Raw genomic sequence first — 20,795 nt, 5'->3', positions numbered from 1 at the left:
AGGGTCCCCTCCCAGGGGATTTGGGGACAGGGGACACCCCCAGAACTGCTCAGGGTCCCCTCCCAGGGGATTTGGGGACAGGGGACACCCCCAGACCCCTCTGTCCCCCGCCCGGGGCTCCCCCAAAGCCACCACCAGGCTCCGGCCGGTCCCGAGGAACCGGCGACACCCCCGGAAGTCCCCGTGTGTCACCCGGGGTGTCCCCAGTGCCACCAGCGAGCCTGAGGGTGGCTCGGGGTGCCACTCGCCCTTGGGGACACCCTCAGTGCCACTGTCACCTGTCTGTGCCACCCGCCCCGCCGAGAGCCACCGAGAGGACACACAGGAGGTGACACCCCGCGAGTGTCACAGCCCCGGGGGTGGCACAGGTGCCACCAGCGGCCCCGGGGGTGTCACAGGTGCCACCAGGAGCCCCGGGGGTGTCACAGGTGCCACCAGCGGCCCCGGGGGTGTCACAGGTGCCACCAGCATCCCCGGGGGTGGCCCCAGGCCGGGTGGCCGAGTGGCGCTCCAGGACAATCCCAGCCCTGTCACCGCATGGGAACAGCGGGAGTGGCACCAGGGTGAGTACAGGAGGTGACACTCACGGGTGATACCGCAGGGACCGCCCTGAGTGGGCAGGGGGTGTTGGGATGGGCACTGGGGGGTTTGGGGTGGGTATTGGGGGGTTTGGGGTCATTGGGGTGGGAATGGGACTGGATTGGGGTCATGGGGCTGGAATAGGTGGTTTGGGATCATGGGGGTGGGCATGGTGGGTTTGGGGCCATGGTGACGGGCATTGGGGGATTTGGGGCCATGGCCATTGGGGTTTGGGGCCATGGGCACTGGGGTTTTGGGGCCATGGCCTTTGGGGTTCTGTAGCAATGTGCATTGGGGTTTTGGGGCCATGGCCATTGGGGTTTTGGGGCCATGGCCATTGGGGTTTTGGGGCCATGGCCATTGGGGTTTTGGGGCCATGGGCACTGGGGTTTGGGGCTGGGCCGGGCCCAGGGGCCTCCCCTTGGCGCTGCCCCGCAGGGCACAGCCCCGAGCTGCTGGCTGCGCTCAGGACTGGCCATGTCCCCAGCTGTGCCCATGTCCCCAACTGTCCCTGACTGTCCCCACATCCCCAGCTGTCCCCACGTCCCCAGCTGTGCCCATGTCCCACAGGTCACAGCCCGGAGCTGCTGGCCGCGCTCAGGACCGGCCACATCCCCGACTGCGCCGAGGACGAGCGGGCACTGACCGGTCACTTCGAGCGGCCGGAGCACGGCCAGTCCTGGCCTGGGGGGCGGCTCAAGTCCAGCTTCAATTACCTCCTGCTGGACCCCAGGTGTGAACACCCCCCTGCCGCCCCCGGGCCGGGGTTTGGGGGCTCAGACCCCAAAACACTCGGGGTTTGTCCCGCAGGGTCACTCGGGACCTGCCCCGGCGCAGCCCCGGCCTGAGCCCGGCCGAGCAGTTCCGGACATTTGTCACCGCCGTGTTCTACGTGGGCAAGGGGACACGGGCCAGGCCATGGTGGCACCTGCACCAGGCGCTGGCACAGCACCGCCGGGGGACACAAAGGGTGGGGATTTGGGATTGGGATTGGGGATGGAAATGGGGCAATGGGGTTGGGGGAATGGGATTGGGGGAATGGGAATGGGGCTGTGGCATTGGGAAGGGGACACGGGCCAGGCCTTGGTGGCACCTGCACCAGGCGCTGGCACAGCACCGTCAGGGGACACAAAGGGTGGGGATTTGGGATTGGGATTGGGGATGGAAATGGGGGAATGGGGATTGGGGGAATGGGGATTGGGACTGGGGATGGGAATGAGGGAATGGGAATGGGGCTGTGGCCTTGGGAAGGGGACATGGCCAGGCCCTGGTGGCACCTGCACCAGGTGCTGGCACAGCACCGCTGGGGGACATGCAGGGTGGGGACATGGACATGGGGATTGGGAATGGGATTTGGGATGGGGGATTGGGAATGGGGGACTGGGGGCTGTGGGATTGGGAATGGGGGACTGGGGGCTGTGGGATTGGGAATAGGGGATTGGGAATAAGGGAATGGGAACATGGGAACAGGGCTGTGGCATTGGGAAGGGGACACAAGCCTGCACCAGGTGCTGGCACAGCACTGGTGTGGGACACAGAGGGTGGAGATGGGAATGGGATTGGGAATGGGAATGAAGGTGGGATTGGATGATTTGGATTGGGGGCTGGAAATGGGGTGTTGGGATTGGGAATGGGGGCTGGAGTCCATTAGGGTGCGAATGAGTGGCTGCACTGGGGGGGCTGGAGGGATTGGGAATGGGGCTGTGGTGACAATGCCGCTGTTCCCAGGGCTCTGGGACTGTCCCCAGGACTCTGTGGCTGTCCCGGGGCTCTGTGCCCACAGCGACAGCCCCACTGTCCCCAGGACTCTGTGACTGTCCCCAGTCTCTGTGGCCATCCCCGGGGCTCTGTGGCCCACAGTGACAGTCCCCCTGTCCCCAGGCTCTGTGACTGTCCCCAGTCTCTGTGGCCACCCCCAGGGCCCTGTGCCCACAGTGACAGCCCCACTGTCCCCAGGCTCTGTGGCCACCCCCAGGGCCCTGTGCCCACAGTGACAGTCCCCCTGTCCCCAGGGCGGCCCCAAGGTGCGGCGGATCCTGTCCATCTGGGCGGGCGGGCAGGGGGTGGTGCCCCTGCAGTGCTTCCAGCACCGGGTGCCGGCGGAGGCGCTGACCCGAGAGAGCTGCATGCTGGAGGCGCTGGGTGAGCCCCAAATCCCACCCCATAGCCAAACCTACATAGCCCCGAGCCCCAAATCCCACCCCAGTGCCAACCCCACACAGCCCCGAGCCCCAAATCCCCCCCCATGGAGCCCCAAATCCCACCCCATGGGAACCCAAGCCCCAAATCCCACCCCAGTGCCAACCCCACACAGCCCAGAGCCCCGAATCCCACAGCCTTCATTCCCAACCCCAAACCCCAAATTCCACAGCCCCAAACACCCCAATCCCAAATCCCACAGCCCCCATTCCCATAGCTCCCATTCCTAATCCCAAACCTGCCATTCCCAACCCCAAATCCTACAGCCTCCATTCCCAAGCCCACGCAGCCCAGAGCCCCATTCCCAACCCCAATCCCAAATCCCCCATTCCCACCCTCCCAGACCAGTCGGGGGGTCCCAGGACTGTCCCCGTCCCTTTGGGTGCTGGCCCCAATTCCTGTGGGGGCTGTGGGTGCTGACCCCATCCCTGCGGGTGCCCCCTTGACCCCATGGGTGCTGACCCTAATCCCTTTGGGTGCTGTCCCCATCCCTGTGGGTGCCACCCTTTGTCCCCATGGGCACCACCCTTGTCCCCATGGGTTTCCCCCTTCTCCCTGTGGGTTCCCCCTTTGTCCCCATGCACGTAACCCCTGACCCTGTGGGTGCCTCCTGGCCTGGTTGGGTTCCCCCTTGTCCCTGTGGGTTCTCCCCTGACCCCGTGGGTGCCCCCTGACCCCGTGGGTGGCCCCTGACCCCATGGGCACCACCCTTGACCTCGTGGGTGCCCCCTTGACCATGTTGGTGGCCCCCTTATCCCCATGGGTTCCTCCCTTGACCCCATGGGTTCCCCCCTTGTCCCCATGGATGCCCCTCTTGTCCCCGTGGGTGCCCCCTGACCCCATGGGTTCCCCCCTTCTCCCTGTGGGTGCCCCCCTGACCCCGTGAGTTCCCCCCTGACCCCGTGGGTGCCCCTTGACCCCCCGGTGTCCCCCCAGGGCTGCAGTCCCTGACCAACACCCGTCGGGGTCCGTGTTACGGGGTGGCCGCGGCCTGGCCGGGCCCCCGGCGCCGGCGCCTCGGGGTGCTGCTGCTGCACCGGGCCCTGGGCGTGCTGCTGGCCGAGGGCGAGAGGCAGATCTACCCTGGGGACATCCCTGGGCCACCCTGAGCACCCCGGGGTGACACTGAGCACCCTCCTGCTGCACCGGGCCCTGGGCGTGCTGCTGGCCGAGGGGGAGAGACAGATCTACCCTGGGGACATCCCTGGGCCACCCTGAGGTGACACTGAGAGCCCCAGGGTGACACTGAGCACCCCAGGGTGACACCTGCTGCACCGGGCCCTGGGCGTGCTGCTGGCCGAGGGCGAGAGGCAGATCTACCCTGGGGACATCCCTGGGCCACCATGAGCACCCTGGGGTGACACCAAGCGCCTCAGGGTGACACTGAGCGCCCCAGGGTGACACTGAGCACCCTCCTGCTGCACCGGGCCTGGGCGTGCTGCTGGCTGAGGGCGAGAGGCAGATCCACCCTGAGGACGTCCCTGGGCCACCCTGAGGTGACACTGAGAGCCCCAGGGTGACACTGAACACTCTCCTGCTGCACCGGGCCATGGGCGTGCTGCTGGCCAAGGGACAGTGCCAGCTGCACCCTGGGGACATTCCCAGGGTGACACTTCAAGCCCTAGGGTGACACTGAGTGCTTCAAGGTGACACTGAGCACCCCAGGGTGACACTGAGTGCCCAAGGGTGACATTGAGTGCCTCAGGGTGACACAGCGCCCCAGGGTGACACCAAACACTCCAAAGTGATACTGAGCACCTCAAGGTGACACCCAGGACCCCAGGGTGACATTGAGCACCCTAAAGTGACATCAAGCGCCCCAGGATGACATTGAGAGCCCCAGGGTGACACTGAGCTCCCCATGGTGACACCAAGCAGCCCAAGGTGACACCGACCACCCCAGGGTGACACCGACCACCCCAAGCTGTGACATTTTTCATTTTTTGGAGACCATTTTTCTTTCCCCTTCAATAAATCCTTTAACCCCTTCCTCCCCAGGGGATTTTTGGGGTCCCGTCCCCACCCCGCAGTGTCCCCAGCACGAACAGGACACGTTGGGGACACAGCACGGCTTTACTGGGACAGGTGACACGAACACGGTGGTGGCAGCACGAGGGGACACAGCTGTCACCCCCCCACAGCCGCCTGGCGTTTCTTGGGGGGCGTTTGGTGGCGTTTTTGGGGGTGCCAGGGTGGGGTAAAATTCTCATTATGAGACAGCAGCGGGCGGGGCTGGCACAGGGGACACCTTGGGGACACCTTGGGGACATTGTGGGGTGCCCTGAACACCCTCAGTGTAGTGCCAGCCCCGTGTGGGGCACGGGGACAGAGGGGTGACGCCTTGGGGACATCAGTGGGGACAATGTGGGGTGTCCTGAACCCCCTTGGTGCAGTGCCAGCCCCGTGTGGGGCACGGGGACAGGATGGGGACATCAGTGGGGACATCAGTGGGAACATTGTGGGGTGCCCCGAACCCCCTGGGTGCAGTGCCAGGCCCTTATGGGGACAGGCTGGGGACACCCTGGGGACATTGCAGGGTGCGGTCCCAGCCCCATGTGGGACAGGCTGGGGACACCCTGGGGACATCAGTGGGGTTCTCTGAGCCCCCTGGGCGCAGTGCCAGCCCCCTGTGGGGCACGGGGACAGGGTGGGGACACCTTGGGGACATCAGTAGGGTGCCCTGAACCCCCTGGGTGCAGCGCCAGCCCCCTGTGGGTCACAGGGACAGGATGGGGACACCTTAGGGACATTGTGGGGTGCCATGAACACCCTCAGTGCGGTCCCAGCCCCATGTGGGACAGGCTGGGGACACCTTGGGGACATCAGTGGGGTGCCCTGAACCCCCTGGGTGCAGTGCCAGCCCCGTGTGGGGCAGGGTGGGGACACTCTGGGGACACTCTGGGGACACCCTGGGGACAAGGGACACGGTGAGGTTTCCCTGGGGTCCGCGCTCTCTTTGGTTTCAGTGTCGGGGATTTGGGGCGGGGGGTGACAGGTGACACGGCCCGGACCGCGGGGGGCACCGGGGACATCCCCGGGCGGCTCCTCTGATGGTGCCGGGCGGGATCGGGGGGTCCCGGATCCCGGGGATCCGTGCGGGAATCCCGGGAATCGTCACCGGGAACCCTGGAAATCATCCCTGGGAATTATCACCGGGAATCCTCACCAGGAATCATCATCACTGGGAATCCCAAGGAATTATCACCGGGAATCCTTGGGAATCCTCACCAGGAATCCTCGGGAATTATCCCCGGGAATCTCCGGGAATTATCCCCGGGAATTATCCCCGGAGGAGGATCCCGGGGTCGGAGCCGCTGGGAAGGCGCGGGGGGGGGCCCGAGGGACCCTCAGAGCGATGGTGACAGCGGGGACACGGCCGAGGTGGCATTGAGGACACGCGGGATGGTCCCAAACCTTCATCCCGGGAATCCTCCTCATCCTCATCCTCATCCCAGCAGGAGCCGCCAAACCCCGCAGGGAACCCCCAAACCCGCCCCAAAAATCCCCTCCCGTGTCCCCCGGTGCCACCTCCGTGTCCCCCTGTGCCACCTCCGTGTCCTGCCCGTGTCGCCGCCTCCTCTGGGGGTCCCCGGAGCTGTCGCTGCGTGCGGCGATGACAACGATGGGGACAAAAAAATTATCCGGGATGGAACCGCTGCAGCGCCGGTGGGTGGGGACAGAGGGTGGGGACAGAGGGTGGGGACAGCGGGTGGGGACAGCGGGTGGGGACAGAGGGTGGGGACAGAGGGTGGGGACAGCGGGTGGGGACAGAGGGTGGGGACAGCGGGTGGGGACAGCGGGTGGGGACAGAGGGTGGGGACAGAGGGTGGGGACAGAGGGTGGCGTGTCCAGGGTCTGGTGATCAGGTGTGGCATGTCCCCACTGTCCTCCAGGGGTTGGGGACCAGATGTGACACGTCTGGGGATGGCCAGGGACCAAGTGTGACATGTCCAGGGTTGGGGACCAGGTGTGACATTGTCCCCGCTGTCCCCGGGGCTGGGGACCAAGTGTGACATGTCCAGGGCTGGGGACCGGCCGTGCCATGTCCCCGCTGTCCCCGGGGCTGATGAGCAAGTGTGACATGTCCAGGGGTGGCCGGGGACCGCGTGTGACATATCCAGGGTTGGGGACCGGCTGTCCCCGCTGTCCCCCGAGGTTGGGGACTGGCCGTGCCGTGTTTGGGGTTGAGGAGCGGCTGTGCCATGTCCCTTCTGTCCCCGAGGGTTGGGGACCGGCTGTGCCATGTCCCTTCTGTCCCCGAGGGTTGGGGACCGGCTGTGCCATGTCCCCGCTGTCCCCGGGGCTGAGGAGCAAGTGTGACATGTCCGGGGGTGGCCGGGGACCGCGTGTGACATATCCAGGGTTGGGGACCGGCCGTGCCATGTCCAGCCTTGGGGACCGGGTGTGCCATGTCCAGGGTTGGGGACCGGCTGTCCCCGCTGTCCCCGCTGTCCCCTGGGGTTGGGGCCCCGCTGTCCCCGCTGTCCCCCGGGGCTGGGGGCCGGCCCCGCCGCCTCTCCGCTCTGGCTGTCCCGGGCCCGCACATCCCGCACATCCCTGGCGGAGCCTCCTCGCTCCGGGCGCAGGGACACAAAGCGGGCCCTGGCCGAGCCCCCTGCGCGCTCCCGGGGGAGCAGCCCGGGTGTCGCCGGCCCTCATTTGGTGTCGCCGTCGCCTCGGGGCGTGTCGGGCTCCCAGAGGACGAACTCGTGCAGCAGCGTGTTCACCGTGTCGGGGCACTCCAGCATCACCATGTGGCTGCCCTCGTCGATCACCTTCAGGAAGGCGATCAGCAGGATCTGCGGGGGGACGGGCAAGGGGTGAGACCCTCGAGGGCGGCACGGGAGCCCAGAGCCTCTAACGGCACCTGTGTCACCTCCCTCGGGAGTGGCAGTGCCAGGGTGACCCCTCTGAGAGGCGGCAGGAGACCCCAGCCCTCCAAAGCCACCTCCTGTCCCCTCCCTTGGGAGTGGAAATGTCAGTGTGACCCCTCTGAGAGGTGGCAGGAGACCCCAGCCCCCCCAAAAGTCACCTCCTGTCCCCTCCCTCAGAGTGGCAGCGTCTGGATGAGCCCCAGGACTTCCCCAGTCCCCCAAATGCCACCCCCTGTCCCCTCCCTCGGGAGTGGCAGTGCCAGGGTGACTCCTCTAAAAGGTGGCAGGAGATCCCAGTCCCCCAAAGCCACTCTGTCCCACCCCTGGAAGTGTCCCTGGACAGGGCTTGGAGCACCCTGGGACAGTGGGACATGTCCCATGACCCTGTCCCTGCCCATGCCAAGGTGTCCTTGCCTCTGTCTCTGTCCCTGTCCCTGCTCTGTGTCCCTGTCCCATGTCCCTGTCCCTGCCCATGCCAAGGTGTCTCTGCCCACAACCCTGTCACATCCCTGGCAGTGTCCCTTCGAGCACCCTGGGACAGTGGGACATGTCCCTGCCCATGCCAAGATCTCCCTGTCCCTGTCTCTGCTCACACCAAGCTGTCCCTGCCCCTGTCCCTATCACACCCTGGCAGTGTCCCTTTATCACACCCCAACCCATCCCTGCCCACTCCACCCTTTCCACCAGAACATTTCCCCTCCCACTCCACCCACAACCCCAAAACCCCAATTTTATTTTTTTTTGTGGAGAGAGAGGATGGAAACCCCCCCCCCCAAACCCCCCTGAGAGAGGAGTACTCCTGCACCTCTGCCATCCTCTGGTCCTCCTCCACGGGCACAAACTTGTCGTGCATGCCGTGCACCAGCAGCACGGGCACGGCCAGCTCGGCGTGGTACAGCTCGTCCCCCTCGGGCCAGTACTGGCCGCTCATGGTGGCCCTCAGCACGAAGGACGAGACATTGAAGGCGTTGCCTTCCTTCAGCAGCTGCTTCTCTTTGGCACCTTGGCGGGCAAAGCCAGCCCTGAAATAGGGGAAATGGGGTTAGTCTGGAATTTGGGGTGTGGGAACACTCCAGACCCCAAAAAAGTCATCCCATTGTCCCCTCCTTCAGCAGCTGCTTCTCTTTGGCACTTGGTGGGCAAAGCTGGCCCTGGAATAGGGGAAAAATGGGGTTTGGGGGGTGGGAACACTCCAGTAACACTCCAGGCCCCAAAAAAGTCATCCCATTGTCCCCTCTGTCACAGTGACAGTGCCAGGATGAGATGTCAGAAGCCGCCAGTCCTCTAAAAGCCATCCCTTGTCCCCTCCCTCAACAGTGGCAGTGCCAGGATGAGCCCCCTGAGGGGTTCCAGAAGCCCCCAGACCCCCAAAAAGCCACCCCGTGTCCCCTCTGTCACAGTGGCAGTGCCAGGGCACCCCCCTGGGTGGCACAGGAAGCCTCCAGCCCCTCAAAAAGCCACCCCCTGTCCCCTCCCTCAGCAGTGGCAGTGCCAGGGTGACCCCCTAAGATGTGTCACAAAGTCCCCCCCACTGTCCCCTCCTTCAGCAGCTGCTTCTCTTTGGCACCTTGGCGGGCAAAGCCAGCCCTGGAATAGGGGAAATGGGGTTAGTCTGGAATTTGGGGGGTGGGACAGAGGATGAACACCCCAGACCCCCAAAAAGTCACACTTTGTCACCTCTGTCACACCGGCAGTGCCAGAAGGAGCCCCCTGGGGGTGGCACAGCACCCACCAGCCCCCCCAGAAGCCACCTCCTGTCCCCCTCCCTAAGCAGTGACAATGCCAGGGGTGTCCCCAGGCTGTCCCCAGTGTCACTCACTTGAGGAAGCTCCAGGCCAGGCAGGGGACAGGCAGTGCAGCACTCAGGGCCATGGGACAGTGACAGGGTGTCCCCAGCCCCACAGGCGCAGTACCAGGGGTGTCACTGGGTGTCCCCAGGCTGTCACCAGGGTGTCCCCAGGCTGTCCCCGGGTCTGACTCACTTGAGGAAGCTCCAGGCCAGGCAGGGGGACAGGCAGTGCAGCACGCAGGGCCATGGAGCAGTGCCAGGGTGTCCCCAGCCCCACAAGGTGTCCCCAGGCTGTCCCCAGGGTGTCCCCAGGCTGTCCCCAGGCTGTCCCCGGGTCTGACTCACTTGAGGAAGCTCCAGGCCAGGCAGGGGGACAGGCAGTGCAGCACCACGTAGCAGTGCCAGGGTGTCCCACCCCACAGTAGCAGTACCAGGGGTGTCACTGGGTGTCCCCAGGCTGTCACCAGGATGTCCCCAGGGGTGTCCCTGTTGTCACTCACTTGAGGAAGCTCCAGGCCAGGCAGGGGGACAGGCAGTGCAGCACGCAGGGGGGCAGGTTGAAGATGGAGCACAGGCTGGGCTCCAGTGCCGTGGGGCCGCCGCCGTTGATCATGATCACCTTGTGCACCAGCTGCGGGTACTCGTGGGCCAGGAACGTGCAGAACGACACCCTGGGGGACAGACGGGGGACACTGTCATGTCCCATGGCCCCGTGTGTGTCCTGGTGTCCCATGGCCACATCCTATGTCACTGTGCCATCCCTGGAGGTGTCCCTAGGACAGTGGGACATGTCCCTGCCCATGTCCTGGTGTCCCATTCCCATGTCCCTGTGCATGTCCTGGTGTGCCATGGCCATGTCCCATGTCCCTGTCCCATCCCTGGCAGTGTCTCTGGGACAGAGGGAGGTGTTCCTGCCCATGTCCCTGTCCCTGCCCCTCTCCCTGTTCCTGTCCCATCCATGCCCCTGTCCCTGTCACACCCCTGGCAGTGTCCCTTGCTCACACCTGCAGCTGTCCCTGCCCACGCCACCCTTGTCACCAGAGCATTTTCCCTCCCACCTCACCCCACCCCACCCACCCAGGGCTGCCCAGCAGCTCCCCCACAGTTTTGGGGAAGCCCCAGAGCCCCCAGACCCCCCTGGAGGGGATTCTGTGTCACCGTGCCCGGCCCAGCCCTGCCTGGGTGACCTCAGGGCTGTCCAGCCTTGTCCTGAGCCAATCCTGCCCGGATCTGACCCAATCCCACCTGTATCCGACCCAATCCCACCTGGATCCAAACCAATCCCAACTGGATCCGACCCAATCTCACCCAGGTCTGACCCAATCCCACTCAGATTTGACCCAATCCCACCTGGATCCAAACCAATCCCAACTGGATCCAACCCAATCCCAACTGGATCCGAACCAATCCTGCCAGGATCTGACCCAATCCCAACTGGATCCAAACCAATCCCAACTGGATCTGAACCAATCCCACCCAGATCTGACCCAATCCCAACATGATCCGACCCAATCCTGCCAGGATCTGACCCAATCCCAACTGAATCCAAACCAATCCCACCTGGATCTGAACCAATCCCATCCGGATCTCAACCAATCCCAACACGATCCGAACCAATCCCATCCGGATCTGAACCAATCCCAACACGATCCGAACCAATCCCAATTGGGTCCAAACCAATCCCAACTGGATCCAAACCAATCCAGTCCAGATCCGACCCAATCTCACCTGGATCCAAACCAATCCCACCTGGATCCAAACTAATCCCAACAGGATCCGAACCAATCACACCCGGATCCGAACCCAATCCCAACTGGATCTGAACCAATCCCAACTGGATCCAACCCAATCCAGTCCAGATCCGACCCAATCTCACCTGGATCCAAACCAATCCCAACTGGATCTGAACCAATCCCAACACGATCCAAACCAATCCCAACTGGATCTGACCCAATCCCACCCGGATCCGAACCAATCCCACCTGATTCCAACCCAATCCCACCGGGATCTGAACCAATCCCACCTGGATTCGACCCAATCCCAACTGGATCCAACCCAGTCCCACCCGGATCTGACCCAATCCTAACTGGATCCAATTTACCCACCTGGATCCAAAGCAATCCCACCTGGATCTGACCCAATCCAGTCCAGATCCGAACCAATCCCAACTGGATCCGAACCAGCTCCGGCTCCTCCTCCTCCTCTAGTCCCCGCCTAAGGAGGGGCCCTAATCCCGGCTTTATCCTATTTATAGTCCCTGCCCTTCTCCTTCCCTGTCTGGGATTAGCTCTGGGACACCGAGACACATCCCAAGGGTGCTCGGGAGCTCTGAAAACCGGGATAAATGGGATAAAACGGGATAGAAGTGGGACAAAAATGGGATAAAAATGGGACAAAAGTGGGATAAAAGTGGGATAAAAGTGGGATAAAAGTGGGACTTTTATCCAGAACGGGAACCCCACACTTCTAACACATGGGATTTTTGGCTCTTCCCATTTTCCGGGACAATCCCACCTCCCTTACCCATAGGAGTGCCTGATGAGGACATTCCTATTCTTGTCGTAGCGCTTGAACACAACCCAAGGATTCAGGAACCCTGAATCCCGTGATAACCCCAAAACGGGAACCCTACACTCCTAAAACACATGATTTTCGACCATTCCCATTTTCCAGGACGATCCCATCCCCTCTTACCCATAGGAATGTCCAATGAGGATGTTCCTGTTCTTGTTGTAGTGTTTGAACACAACCCAAGGATTCGGGAGCCCCGAATCCCGCGATAATCCCAGAACAGGAACCCTACACTTCTACAACATGGATTTTCGACCTTTCCCATTTTCCATCCCCTCTTACCCATAGGAATGTCCAATGAGGATGTTCCTCTTCTTGGTGTAGCGTTTGAACACAACCCAAGGATTCGGGAGCCCCGAATTCCGCGATAATCCCAAAACGGGAACCCTACATTTCTAAAACATGGGATTTTTGACCATTCCCATTTTCCAGGACGATCCCATCCCATTCCCATCTCCCTTACCCATAGGAAGGTCCAATCAGAATATTCCTCCTCTTGATGTAGCGTTTGGACACAACTCAAGGATTCAGGAGCCCCAAATCCCGCGATAATCCCAAAACGGGAACCCTACACCCCTAAAACACGGGATTTTGACTATTCCCATTTTCCAGGACAATCCCATCCCCTCTTACCCATAGGAATGTCCGATGAGGATGTTCCTCTTCTTGGCGTAGCGTTTGAAGACGGCCCTCATGTCCTCGGCCAGGGCGTAGAAGGTGTACGCGGCGGCCACGGGCGGGGCCGAGCTGCAGCCGTGCCCCGCCAGGTCCGGGGCCACCACCTCGTACCCCAACCCCGAAAAAAACTCCAGCTGCTCCTTCCAGATGTCCAGCGATCCTCCCACGCCGTGGATGAAGAACAGCACCACGTCCCCGTGGCTGCCTTTACAGCTGGTGATGCGTTTCTGGCAATCCACCGTCACCACCTTTTTGGGTTTGCGCTTGCGGCGTTTCCCCGGCGTGGGGACCCCGGTGGGGTCCGGCATCTCCAGCTCGGAGGATTCGGGGTTTTGGCGCTCGGGGGTGGTGGAATCGCTGAGATTCTCGATGAGGAGCTGCCCGTTGCGGTACAAAGTGATGCGGCGTTTGCAGCGCACGGTGCCGCGGGATGATTTATCCTCATCCTCATCCTGGTTTTGGGGTTGTCCCTGCGGGAGCTCGGGGCGGTTTTTGGGGACGTTGTGGCGCACGCGGAGGATGCGGCCGGGTTTGACCTCCAGGAAGGTGAAGCCGTCGCCGTGGTCAAGGCTGTCCAGAGGCCCCACGGCGTTGGGGCTCTTGCCCAGCAGGCAGCACAGGAAGCCGTCCGTGATGCTGGTCAGCATGGTGGGGGGTCCTGGGGAGGGGAAAAATGGGGGGAAATTAGAGAAAAATATGTGGGGAAATGAGGGAAAATGTGAGGGGAAAAATGTGGGATAATGTGAGAAAAATGTGGGGAAATTACAGAAAAAACGTGGGGAGAAATGTGGGAAAAATGGAGAAAAAATGTGGGAAAATCAGGGAAAATGTGAGGGGGAAAATGTGGGATAATGTGGGGAAAATGTGGGGGAAAATGTGGGGGGAAATGTGGGGGGAAATTACAGAAAAAATGTGGGAAAATGTGGGAAAAAATGTGGGGGAAATGTGGGGATAATGTGGAAAAATGGGGAAAAAAAGGTGGGGAAATGTGGGGAAATTACAGAAAAAACGTGTGGGAAATTACAGGAAAAATGTGGGGGAAATGTGGGGAAATGTGGAAAAATGTGGGAAAATGTGGGAAAATCAGGAAAAAATGTGAGGGGGAAAATGTGAAAAAAATACGGGAAAAAATGTGGGGAAATGAGGAAAAAAATCAGGAAAATGTGAGAAAATTACAGAAACGTAGGAAAAATGGGGAAAATGTGGGGAAAATGTGGGAAAAGTGAGGAAAATTGTGGGAAAATGTGGGAAAATCAGGAAAAATGTGAGGGGAAAAAGTGGGACAATGTGGGGAAAATGTGGGGAAATGAGGGAAAAATGTGGGGGAAAAGTGGGGAAAATGTGGGAAAAAATATGGGGAAAGCATGTGAAAATGTGAGGGAAAATGTGGGGAAAACGAGGAAAAAATGTGGGATAATGTGGGGAAATGGGGAAAAATGTGGGGAAAATGTGGGGAAATTACAGAAAAAATGTGGGGGAAATTACAGGGAAAATGTGGGAAAATGTGGGGAAAATGTGGGAAAATCAGGGAAAATATGAGGGGAAAAATGTGGGACAATGTGGGGAAAATGTGGGGAAATGGGGAAAAAAAGGTGGGGAAATGTGGGAAAATTAAAGAAAAAATGTGTGGGGAATTACAGGAAAAATGTGGGAAAATGTGAGGAAAATATGGGAAAATCAGGAAAAATGTGAGGGGAAAAATGTGGGACAATGTGGGGAAAACGTGGGAAAAATGTGGGGAAAAATGTGGGAAAATTACCAAAAAAAAAAAAAAAAAAAGTGGGAAAATCAGGAAACACGTGAGAGAAAGAATGTGGGATAATGTGGGAAAAATGTGGGGAAAATGTGTGAAAAATGTTGGGGGAAATGTGGGAAAATGTGGGAAAATGGGGAAAATCTTGGAAAAATGTGGGAAAAATGTGGGGGGGAAGTGGGAAAGTTAAGGGAAAAATGAGGGAAAATGGAGGAAAATGGGGAGAAATGTGGGAAAATGTGAGAAAAACATGGGAAAATGAGAGGGGAAAAAAAAGAGGGAAAATAAGGGAAAGTGTGGGAAAACATAGAAAACAGGGATTCAGCCCCAGTTCCAGCAGGTGGTGGAGGAAATGGGAACCCGTTGGTGATGCTGGTCAGGATGGTGATGACTGGGGGAAAATGTGGGGAAAATTTGGAAAAATGTGGAAAAAACATGGAAAAATGTGGGGAAATGTGGAAAAATGGGGATTCAGCCCCAATTCTGGCAGCTGGTTGTGGCAATGGGAACCTGTCAGTGATGATGGTCAGCAAGGTGATCCCCGGAAAAATGTGAGAAATTGGGATTTATCCCAAATTCCAGCACTGGGGAGCGGTGATGGGTTGGTGCCCTAAAAGCAGATCCCAGAGGATCCAACATTCCCCATCCCACTTTTCCTGGGTCACATCCCTGTCCCCGAGCCCTGGAATCCATCACAGCCCCTGGAAAAGGGATTTGTTCTGGCTGAAGGAATAAAAATCCCGTTTGGAACAAAAAACTCTGTTTTTCCCAACAAACATGGAGAGCAGGGAAGCTCCAGCCCTGGGAATTCGTGATTTATCCCATTAATTATAAATATTTATCCCATTAAATAGAAATATTTATGTCATTAAATATAAACACAGGAAGCAGCATCTGAGGTGGGAATGGCAGAGATGGGATTAAATTAAAATTGAATTGAAATCCTTCAATAAAATAAAATAAATAAAATAAATAAAATAAAATAAAATAAAATAAAATAAAAATAAAATAAAAATAAAAATAAAATAAAATAAAATAAAATAAAATAAAATAAAATAAAATAAAATAAGGAATGGAGGGTGTGGAATCGGCCTGGCTGTTCCCAAAGCTCCTTCCTGGAGTGGAAACGTTGGGATTATTCTGGGAAAAGCTGGAATGGGGGCACAGAGGTTGGGAATGGGTTAATTCTGGATGAGGGAAAACGAAGGTGGTGAATTATTGATGGGGGTGGGAAATGAGAACAAGGGGGATCCTGTGGGGTCGGGAACCCGGATCACAATCCCACAGGATCCCAGTTCCCAATGCCATGGAATCCCAGTTCCCAATCCTGCAGGATCCCAAATCCCTCTGGAAAATCTGGATCCACTTGGATCCTCCCAGGCTGGAGATCCCGGTCCGGGATCTGCCCTTTCCCAAGGAAATCCCCCTGAAATCCTGGAATTAAGGCTGGAAATTCCCTCTGCCATCCCCAAATCCGGCATTTCCAGGGATAAATCCCATTGGGAACTGGAGATCCCGAGGATCCAGCCCCATCCCAGCCCTCATTCCTGGACTTCCACCTCCTGGGAACATCCAGGGAGGGAAAAAGGATCCCTGTGGATGCAGGAAATCGGGAATGCTGCTGTTGCCATGGAAACCGGACAGGATTATCCCAATTCCCAATTCCCATCCCAGATCCTGCACATCCCATCCCGGGATTTGGGGAATTTGGGGCATTTAGTGCCCATTATGTGATGGGAATGGTGGGATCCAGCTGAGGGATCCAACAGAGGGATCCAGCCAAGGGATCCGACCCTGGGATCATGACTGAGGGATCTGGGTGAGGGATCCCAACAGAGGGATCTGAGTGAGGGATCCTGGGGCCAAAGGGATCCAACACAGGAATCTGGCCAGTGGATCCTGCCAGAGGGATCCAGCCAAGGGATCTGACCCTGGGATCATGACTGAGGGATCTGGCCAAGGGATCTGGTTGAGGAACCAGCCTTGGGATCCCAACAGAGGGATCTGGGTGAGGGATCCTGGGGCCAAAGGGATCCAACAGGGGAATCCAGCCAATGAATCCTGCCAGAGAGATCCAGCCAAGGGATCTGGCTGAGGGATCCGGCCATTGGGATCCTGCTGTGAGGATCCTTCCATCGGGATCCTGACACCGGAGCTGGCACAGGGGACACAAGGGTGGCACAGGGGACATGGAATGACTTGGGAGACGTGGGAATGGCACAGGGAGGGAACAGAAAAAGGGAACAGGAAAGGGGGAAAAAGGAAAAGGGAATAGGGAAAGGAGAACAGAAAAAGGGAGCAAGAAAAGGGGAAAAGGAAATGGGAGCAGGAAAAAGGAACAGGGAAAGGGAACAGGAAAAGGGAACAGGAAAGGATGAAAAGGAAAAGGGGAACAGGAAAACAGGAAAAATAAAAGGGAACTGGAAAAGGGGAACAGGAAAAGGGAAGAGGGAAAGGGAGGAGGAAAAGGGGAGCAGGAAAAGGTGAACAAGGAAAGGAGCAGAGAAGGGGGAGCAGGAAAAGAGGAACAGGAAAAGGGGAACAGGAAAAGGGAACAGGGAAAGGGAGGAGGAAAAGGGGAGCAGGAAAAGGTGAACAAGGAAAGGAGCAGAGAAGGGGGAGCAGGAAAAGAGGACAGGAAAAGGGGAACAGGAAAAGGGGAACAGGAAAAGGGGAACAGGAAAGGGGAATCATCCCTAAGGATCAGAACAGGAAAAAGGAGCATCCATAAGGCAAAGAGAGGGGAAAGGGGAGCAGAGAAAAGGGAACATCCCTAAAAAACAGGGCTGGGAAAAAGGAGGAGAGGAAGAGAAACATCCCTAAAAAAAAGAGATGGGAAAAGGGAACATCCATAAGGAAAAGGGAGCAGGAAAAGGAAATATCCCTAAAAAACAGAGCAGGAAAAGGGAACATCCATAAGGAAAAGGGAGCAGGAAAAGAGAACAGGGAAAGGGAATCTTCCCTAAGGAAAAGAGAAGGAAAGGACAGCAGGGAAAAGGGATCATCCCAAAGGATCAGAGCTGGAAAAAGGATCACCCCCAAGGCCTCCTGTCCCCCTTTCCCCCTTTTTGGGAAGCACAAAAACCTCGGGACACGAAAGAGCCTTTGGGATCTGGGTTTGGGATCAGGATTTGGAATTGGGGTTTGAAATCAGGGTTTGGAGTCTGGGTCTGGGGTCAGGATCTGGAATCAGGTACTGGAATGAGGGTTTGGAATCTGGGTTTGGGATCAGGGTCTGGAATCAGGTACTGGAATCCGGGTTTACAATCAGGGTTTGGAATCTGGGTTTGGGATCAGGGTTTGGAATGAAGGTTTGGGATCAGGGTTTGGAATGAAGGTTTGGGATCAGCCCTTGGAATGAAGGTTTGGGATCAGGGTTTGGAACCAGCCCAGCCTCTCCCCCTCCCCAGCCAGGGGCAGCTTTTCCCGAAATCCCAGCCGGAATTCCAGGGGGGATTGGGACCCTCCCGCAGCAATCCTTCCCCGCCGTTGCATCACGAGCGAAGCTCTTCCTTAAGTTGGATTTCCAGGATAAATCCCCCCCTTCCTCCTCCTCCTCCTCCTTCCCCTCCTCCTCCTTCCCCTCCTCCCTCCCTGCGCGCACCTGGAGAAATCCAGGTTATTCCAACCCCCACTCCTCGCATCCCAAATTTTATTGGGTTTTTTTTTTTTCCCCGATGGGAAAATTTCCCGCATTTTTTGGGTCATTTTCCGCCCCCCTTTGGCGTCAGGACATTCCCGCAGCACCGCAGAGAGGGGAGGAAAAAAAAAAAAATCAAAAAAAATCAGCGCTCACCTCATTTATTGCCGAGGGTTGTCGGAGATCGGGATGGAGGCGAAAAAAAAATTTTAAAATGCTGGAATTCCGCAGAATTCCCGATGGGAAAAGCAGAGCAGGCGATGCCCGAGGCGGTGGGGAGCAGGGTGGTTAAAATCCTGATTTTTAATTTATTTTTTTTCCCAGGCGTTTTTGGAAAGGCGGGAGGGAGGAAACCTCTTCAGCTGCCTTCAGCACCCCTCCAAAAAATCCCCAAAATTCCCCAAATTGCCGGAATTCCTCCGGCAGGCGCCTGTCCCCCGCTCCGGGGGGACTCGGGGGGGTTTGTCCTTGGAGCTGTCGCCATGGAAAGCCCCGAAATCCCTCCTGAGGGGGCGGGACCTGCCCCTGATCGACACCGGGATCGGCCAGTGACAGCGGGGGAGGGACAGGGATGGGGATGGGGATGGGGATGGGGATGGGGATGGGGAAAAGGGAAAGGGAAAAGGGGAAAAGGAAAAGGGGAAAAGGGGAAAAGGAAAAGGGGAAAAGGGAAAGGGAAAAGAGAAAGGGGAAAGGGGAAAGGGAAATGGGAAATGGGAAATGGGAAAAGGGAAAAGGAAAAGGGAACTGGGAAAGGGGAAAGGGAAAAGGGAAAAGGAAAAGGAGAAGGAGAAAGGAGAAGGGGAAAGGGAAAAGGGAAATGGGAAAATGGAAAAGGGAAAAGGGAAAATGAAAAGGGAAAGGGGAAAGGGAAAAGGGAAATGGGAAAGGGGAAAGGGGGAAAAGGGAAAAAGGAAAAGGAAAAGGGAAAAGGGAAAAGGGAAAGGGAAATGGGAAAAGGGAAAAGGGAAATGGGAAAGGGGAAAGGGAAAAGGGGAAAAGGGGAAAAGGAAAAGGAAAAGGAAAAGGAAAAGGAAAAGGGGAAAGGGAAATGGGAAAAGGGAAATGGGAAAGGGGAAAGGGGAAAGGGGAAAGGGAAATGGGAAAAGGGACAGGAATGGGGACAGGGATGGGGATGGGGACACGGACAGGGATGGGGACAGGGACAGGGATGGGGACAGGCATAAGGGAGAGGGACAGGGATAAAGGAGGGACAGCGACAGGGGACAGGAGGGGACAGGGATGGGGACAAGGATGGGGATGGGGACAGGGACAGAGATGGGGATGGGGACAGGGAAAGGGGGACAGACACGCGGATGGGGACAGGGACAGGAGGGACAGGAAGACAGGAGGGGACAGGGATGGGGACAGGGATAAGGGAGGGACAGGGATGGAGATGGGGACAGGGATAAGAGAAACAGAGACAGGGACAGGGATAAGGGAAAGGGATAAGGGAGGGACAAGGATGAGGACAAGGAAAGGGGGACAGGGATGGGGATGGGGACAGGGGGACAGGGATAAGGGGCAGGAATGGGGGACGGGAATAAGGGAAAGGGACAAGCACAAGGACAGGGACAGGGATAGGGATGGGATGGGGACAGGGAAAAGGAAAAGGGAAAAGGGAAAAGGGAAAAGGGAAAAGGGAAAAGGGAAAAGTGTCACCTTGATTCTTCAGCCCTCTGATTGTTTCTCATTCTACTAGAGCTTTCTCAGGATTTAAACATAAATAAAGACTGACGGTTTTGTAAACAACATTCTTTCCAGGGGGAAGGACAAAGTGATGGACTTCTGAGTTGAGCACTGGGGTCAGAGGGGTGTTCCTCTCATCCCCCAATCCTTCATCAAATCCCAAACCCTATTTAAACCCCAAATCCCAACAAACTCCTCCTCTTTCGCTCCTCACTTCAACCTGACCTGTGAGTGTGGTTCTTTTGTGTCGTGCAGTGTGACAGAAAGGGACAGGGGACAGGAGGGGACAGGGATGGGGACAGGGATGGGGACAGGAGGGGACAGGGATGGGGACAAGGAAAGGGATAAGGGAGGGACAGGGACAGGGACAAGGACAGGGACAAGGACAGGGAGGGACAGAGGTGACATTTGGGGTGGGGTGGTGACACTGTGGTGATTATGGGGTGACAAAGGGCACGAGTGTGGCAGTGCCACCAACCTGTCACAGGTGTGACAGTGCCATGAGTGTGTCACTGCCACAAAGGCGTTACACATGTGGCAGTGCCACCAAAGCGTCTCAAGTGTCACAAATGTGTCACTGCCACAAAGTGTCACACGTGGCAGTGCCATGAGTATGTCACTGCCATGAGTGTGTCAGTGCCACAATCATCTCACAATTGTGTCAGTGCCAGAAAAGTGTCCCAGGTGTGGCAGTGCCACCCCTGTGTCCCAGCCCAGGTGTCCGTGCCCTCTTTGGACAAGAGGCCAAACACCAAATCAGGCCTGATTTTTGGGTTTATTTCCATTAAAATTTCGGGGTTTGGGAGGGTTGAGCCTCCTCCCTGCTGAGGCACAAAACCAGGAGGGAAAAGCCCGGAGCTGCTCCTGCTCTTGGGATGGGGCTGGGATTGATCCAGAAAGGGAAAATCCTGGGATTGTTTGGCTTGGAAAGACCTTAAACCCCATCCAGCCCCATCTTGGACCTTCCATTAACCCACCTTTCTCCAGCCTCTCCCTGGGCACTCCCAGGGATCCAGGGGCCAG

At 58.1% G+C, this 20,795-nt stretch overlaps 1 protein-coding gene across 1 annotated transcript; it reads right to left on the bottom strand.

Annotated features, from left to right (window-relative positions):
- Positions 1-7,433: 7,433 nt before the first annotated feature.
- ABHD8 (abhydrolase domain containing 8) lies at positions 7,434-18,638 on the bottom strand (the record flags this gene model as incomplete). Its single annotated transcript, XM_083879801.1, has 5 exons — positions 18,240-18,638; positions 12,646-13,348; positions 9,942-10,112; positions 8,458-8,674; positions 7,434-7,577 (listed from the first exon to the last, which is right to left on the bottom strand). Exons 2-5 carry the CDS (start codon positions 13,335-13,337, stop codon positions 7,434-7,436), a joined length of 1,224 nt encoding a protein of 407 aa, XP_083735927.1. The 5' UTR covers positions 13,338-13,348; positions 18,240-18,638.
- Between the last annotated feature and the right edge of the window lie 2,157 nt (positions 18,639-20,795).

Source organism: Zosterops lateralis (assembly GCF_965231275.1).
Source record: "Zosterops lateralis genome assembly, chromosome: 29".
Classification (NCBI taxonomy): domain Eukaryota; kingdom Metazoa; phylum Chordata; class Aves; order Passeriformes; family Zosteropidae; genus Zosterops; species Zosterops lateralis.
This window is presented reverse-complemented; position numbering and strand designations above follow the sequence as displayed.